At 46.2% G+C, this 6,058-nt stretch overlaps 1 protein-coding gene and 1 long non-coding RNA gene across 2 annotated transcripts in view; one reads left to right on the top strand and one right to left on the bottom strand.

Moving 5' to 3' along the window:
- The window catches only part of LOC112074765 (Golgi phosphoprotein 3), a 19,003-nt gene extending 16,641 nt beyond the window's left edge, over positions 1-2,362 (top strand). The window contains exon 2 of the mRNA XM_024141875.2: positions 2,182-2,362. Within this exon, the coding sequence (XP_023997643.2) occupies positions 2,182-2,361 (180 nt within the window). The 3' untranslated portion in view covers position 2,362. The remainder of the gene's footprint in view (positions 1-2,181) is intronic.
- Positions 2,363-3,016: 654 nt separating this feature from the next.
- Positions 3,017-4,270, bottom strand: LOC139025520 (uncharacterized). The gene is made up of 3 exons (XR_011477114.1): positions 4,225-4,270; positions 3,986-4,105; positions 3,017-3,041 (listed from the first exon to the last, which is right to left on the bottom strand). It is a non-coding gene; the product is annotated as an uncharacterized lncRNA (long non-coding RNA).
- Positions 4,271-6,058: the final 1,788 nt, after the last annotated feature.

Here is a 6,058-nt window from a genome sequence, read left to right as displayed (position 1 = left end):
GCGTTGACTAGTAACCGGGAGGTTGCTAGATCGAATACCCCCGAGCTGACAAGGTACAAAATCTGTCGTTCATGCCCTGAACAAGCGTTTAACCCACTGTTCTAGACCTCATTGAAAATAAGAATTTGTTCATTAACTGACTTGCACTAGTTTAAATTAAAGGATAAAAACATTTTTTGTTAATTATGTGTGTTCGTCCGATGTTTGTGACTTAGGCTATGGATACTCAAGATCAAGTTGACCTGGATTTAAATTGCCTCTTATTTAATTATATTTGCGTTTGCCCCATAATTTCAACAAATGTAAAATTTTTTCTCGGAGGGGGGCCCAACTCCGATTTCACTAGGTTAGTTTGATATAGAGAGACCCCTTGAGCTGAACTCCTTCATTACCTGTTATATACCATTTAATTCCTATAATCAACCAAGCCCACAAGTTGTGCCTGTTCTCTACCTATTTATCAGACTCAGTCCTTCAAATCTGTTCATCCAAAGATATAAAGTTTAAGGCACTAAGGTGCAGTGGAATGTTCCGGTCCTCTTAGGGAAAGATAAAAACCCAGCGGGTCGTCGTGAGTGGTGTGTGAGTGTTGCTCGGCCAAGTTCCTCTCACAGGTGATTCTTCTGTCTGAGTTGMATAACGCTTCCTCGATCTGAGTTTTGGGTTTCCAAGGAGATGGGATCATTTTGTCCCACGGATGTGGCCTTGCCTTAAAGAACTTGATTCTAGTTTCTGGGTAGTAAAGGCCTCTAATTTATAGGGAGGCGGATAGAGCCATTGGTACCGCCGCGTTGATTGTAAGGATTCAGCGTGGCAAATCCTGAGACTTTTTTTTGTTGTTGTCCGGGAGACCGTTACGTGCATTCCCCATGCTGAAGAACGTAGCCTGTAGGGTACAGACATGACCATGGCTCCTTTGCACACTCTGTATGCTACAGTAAAATCACCATTAAACCCTCTTTTAATGACAGGAAAATCAGAAGAAAGATATTCAAGTAATATCAACAGTTTTAATAGTGAAGATTAAAAAAAATATATATATTTTTTTTTTTACTTTTTATTTAACTAGGCAAGTCAGTTAAGAACAAATTCTTATTTCCAATGACGGTCAATCCCGGACGACACTGGGCCAATTGTAAGCCGCCCTATGGGACTCGGCCCGGATGTGATACAGCCTGGAATCGAACCGGGGACTGTAGTGATGCCTCTTGCACTGAGATGCAGTGTCTTAGACCACTGCGCCACTCGGGAGCCCATAAAAGCGTGTTTAAATGTCCTTTTGCGCTCTCGGCGCCATTTTGTCTTTGTTACAAAGAGTAACAATTCCTGACTTTCCTCTTATGATACACATCACCAGACACACTGATGACTCTGCAGTGGTTTCTGTCTCCTGACCTGCTCGGTTCCCGAAATGAAGAGCAGTTTCGAACCACCTGGTCGTGATAATTTTTTTTGAACCACTAAACAACTATTGATTTAAAACCACAGAGTTATTACCGCAAGTCACATAGAAAACAGGAGCTGCCTCCACTATTCCAGCACCATTTCAACATCAACGTGACAACTAAAAGATACCCGAAAACAATTTAGTCCTATTGKCATAAGCTAAATATGATGTGGSTGTCTATGGTTCTGATTTCTGTTTGTGTGTACGTGCCTTCGTTGCAAGTAGAAAAAAACATGTAGAGTGACGCCAATGCCATTCTCTCTTTCATGTTTCTGTTAGMGATGTATGCTCTCAAAACAATTTGATAGGAGAGAAGCCAAATCCAGTAATGTATGCTCTCAAAACAATTTGATAGGAGAGAAGCCAAATCCAGTAANAAATCCAGTAATGTATGCTCTCAAAACAATTTGATAGGAGAGAAGCCAAATCCAAGCTAGCTTCCATTGACACATCTTTTTTTTTCTCCCCCACCAAGACCAATCATTTGAGCTTGGTCAGATGCTCACTGGCTTCCCTTGACACATTATTTTTTTATTTTTTTTAAAGACAATGGACAATAAAGTTTTCTTCTGCTGATTCTGACTTGTATTTAGTCTAGAAGTTGTGTTCTGACTGTGTGGTTGCCTCATCTCTAGGATCTATAGGTCATTGAGTGGCAGTATTGTTTTGTTCTGACCGTGTTCTATATACAGTCGACTAAAGCTGTTGTGGTTTTTGTATTGTGTGTCTCCTAGGTGATCTGTAAGTCYGATGCTCCGACGGGAGACGTGCTATTGGACGAGGCTCTGAAACACGTGAAGGAGACCCAGCCCCCAGAGACGGTGCAGAGCTGGATCGAGCTGCTCAGCGGTGAGTGTGTCAGAGGTTTACTACTAACAGAGTGGTCTCAGCCCCCAAACAGGGTTTACTACTAACAGAGTGGTCTCAGCCACCAAACAGAGGTTTACTACTAACAGAGTGGTCTCAGCCCCCAAACAGAGGTTTACTACTAACAGAGTGGTCTCAGCCCCCAAACAGAGGTTTACTACTAACAGAGTGGTCTCAGCCACCAAACAGAGGTTTACTACTAACAGAGTGGACCGGTATTATAATACTAATGAACTGGTATTATAATACTAATGAACCGGTATTATAATACTAATTAGCCGGTATTTTAATACTAATGGGCCAGTATTTTAATACTAATGAACTGGTATTATAATACTAATGAACTGGTATTATAATACTAACGAACCGGTATTATAATACTAATGAACCGGTATTATAATACTAATGAACCGGTATTTTAATACTAATGGGCCGGTATTATAATACTAATGAACCGGTATTATAATACTAACGAGCCGGTATTTTAATACTAACGAACCGGTATTATAATACTAACGAACCGGTATTATAATACTAATGGGGAGGGACAAGAGGAGAGGGCTGGTCTGTCTGGCCCATCAAGGTAGTGACTTGACTGACTTGAGGTCACCTCCCTCTGTCTTTCTGAACAGAATGGTCTGCTCCAGACCTGTCCCACAGCTTTCTGAACAGAATGGTCTGACCAGACCTGTCCACAGCTTTCTGAACAGAATGGTCTGTTCCAGACCTGTCCGCTTTCTGAACAGAATGGTCTGGTCCAGACCTGTCCCACAGCTTTCTGAAGAGAATGGTCTGCTCCAGACCTGTCCCACAGCTTACTGAACAGAATGGTCTGACCAGACCTGTCCCACAGCTTTCTGAACAGAATGGTCTGCTCCAGACCTGTCCACAGCTTTCTGAACAGAATGGTCTGCTCTAGACCTGTCCCACAGCTTACTGAACAGAATGGTCTGCTCCAGACCTGTCCCACAGCTTTCTGAACAGAATGGTCTGCTCCAGACCTGTCCCACAGCTTACTGAACAGAATGGTCTGACCAGACCTGTCACACAGCTTTCTGAAGAGAATGGTCTGCTCCAAACCTGTCCCACAGCTTTCTGAACAGAATGGTCTGCTCCAGACCTGTCCCACAGCTTTCTGAACAGAATGGTCTGCTCCAGACCTGTCCCACAGCTTTCTGAAGAGAATGGTCTGCTCCAAACCTGTCCCACAGCTTTCTGAACAGAATGGTCTGCTCCAGACCTGTCCCACAGCTTACTGAACAGAATGGTCTGACCAGACCTGTCCCACAGATTTGAACAGAATGGTCTGCTCCAGACCTGTCCCACAGCTTACTGAACAGAATGGTCTGCTCCAGACCTGTCCCACAGCTTTCTGAACAGAATGATCTGTTCCAGACCTGTCCCACAGCTTACTGAACAGAATGGTTTGCTCCAGACCTGTCCCACAGCTTTCTGAACAGAATGGTCTGCTCCAGACCTGTCCCACAGCTTACTGAACAGAATGGTCTGACCAGACCTGTCACAGCTTACTGAACGAATGGTCTGCTCCAGACCTGTCCCACAGCTTTCTGAACAGAATGGTCTGCTCCAGACCTGTCCACAGCTTTCTGAACAGAATGGTCTGCTCCAGACCTGTCCCACAGCTTTTTGAACAGAATGGTCTGACCAGACCTGTCCCACAGCTTTCTGAACAGAATGGTCTGCTCCAGATCTGTCCCACAGCTTTCTGAACAGAATGGTCTGTTCCAGACCTGTCCCACAGCTTACTGAACAGAATGGTCTGCTCCAGACCTGTCCCACAGCTTACTGAACAGAATGGTCTGCTCCAGACCTGTCCCACAGCTTTCTGAACAGAATGGTCTGGTCCAGACCTGTCCACAGCTTTCTGAACAGAATGGTCTGCTCCAGACCTGTCCCACAGCTTTCTGAACAGAATAGTCTGCTCCAGACCTGTCCACAGCTTTCTGAACAGATGGTCTGTTCCAGACCTGTCCCACAGCTTTCTGAACAGAATGGTCTGCTCCAGACCTGTCCACAGCTTTCTGAACAGAATGGTCTGTTCCAGACCTGTCCCACAGCTTACTGAACAGAATGGTCTGCTCCAGACCTGTCCACAGCTTTCTGAACAGAATAGTCTGCTCCAGCCTGTCCCACAGCTTTCTGAACAGAATGGTCTGTTCCAGACCTGTCCCACAGCTTTCTGAACAGAATGGTCTGCTCCAGACCTGTCCCACAGCTTTCTGAACAGAATGGTCTGTTCCAGACCTGTCCCACAGCTTACTGAACAGAATGGTCTGCTCCAGACCTGTCCCACAGCTTTCTGAACAGAATGGTCTGCTCCAGACCTGTCCCACTGCTTACTGAACAGAATGGTCTGCTCCAGACCTGTCCCACAGCTTACTGAACAGAATGGTCCTCCAGACCTGTCCCACAGCTTTCTGAACAGAATGGTTTGCTCCAGACCTGTCCCACAGCTTTCTGAACAGAATGGTCTGCTCCAGACCTGTCCACAGCTTACTGAACAGAATGGTTTGCTCCAGACCTGTCCCACAGCTTCTGAACAGAATGGTCTGTTCCAGACCTGTCCCACAGCTTTCTGAACAGAATGGTCTGTTCCAGACCTGTCCACAGCTTACTGAACAGAATGGTTTGCTCCAGACCTGTCCCACAGCTTTCTGAACGGAATGGTCTGCTCCAGACCTGTCCCACAGCTTACTGAACAGAATGGTCTGCTCCAGACCTGTCCCACAGCTTTCTGAACAGAATGGTTTGCTCAGACCTGTCCCACAGCTTTCTGAACAGAATGGTCTGCTCCAGACCTGTCCCACAGCTTACTGAACAGAATGGTTTGACCAGACCTGTCCCACAGCTTACTGAACGAATGGTCTGCTCCAGACCTGTCCCACAGCTTTCTGAACAGAATGGTCTGCTCCAGACCTGTCCCCAGCTTTCTGAACAGAATGGTCTGCTCCAGACCTGTCCCACAGCTTTCTGAACAGAATGGTCTGTTCCAGACCTGTCCCACAGCTTACTGAACAGAATGGTCTGCTCCAGACCTGTCCCACAGCTTTCTGAACAGAATGGTCTGTCCAGACCTGTCCCACAGCTTTCTGAACAGAATGGTCTGCTCCAGACCTGTCCCACAGCTTTCTGAACAGAATGGTCTGCTCCAGACCTGTCCCACAGCTTTCTGAACAGAATAGTCTGCTCCAGACCTGTCCACAGCTTTCTGACGAATGGTCTGTTCCAGACTGTCCCACAGCTTTCTGAACAGAATGGTCTGCTCCAGACCTGTCCCACAGCTTTCTGAACAGAATGGTCTGCTCCAGACCTGTCCACAGCTTTCTGAACAGAATGGTCTGCTCCAGACCTGTCCACAGCTTTCTGAACAGAATGGTCTGCTCCAGACCTGTCCCACAGATTTCTGAAGAGAATGGTCTGACCAGACCTGTCCCACACGCTTTCTGAAGAGAATGGTCTGCTCCAACCTGTCACACAGCTTTCTGAAGAGAATGGTCTGACCAGACCTGTCCCACAGCTTTCGAAGAGAATGGTCTGACAGACCTGTCCCACAGCTTTCTGAACAGAATGGTCTGCTCCAACCTGTCCCACAGTTTTCTGAACAGAATGATCTGTTCCAGACCTGTCCCACAGTTTTCTGAACAGAATGATCTGTTCCAGACCTGTCCCACAGTTTTCTGAACAGTAAATATCTCTCCCTCTGTCCTTCTCCTTTTCCCTTCC

This window comes from Salvelinus sp. IW2-2015, unplaced genomic scaffold (assembly GCF_002910315.2).
Source record: "Salvelinus sp. IW2-2015 unplaced genomic scaffold, ASM291031v2 Un_scaffold2805, whole genome shotgun sequence".
NCBI classification, from domain to species: Eukaryota; Metazoa; Chordata; class Actinopteri; order Salmoniformes; family Salmonidae; genus Salvelinus; species Salvelinus sp. IW2-2015.
Note: the sequence above shows the minus strand (reverse complement) of the source record. Positions and strands in the feature narration are given on the sequence as shown.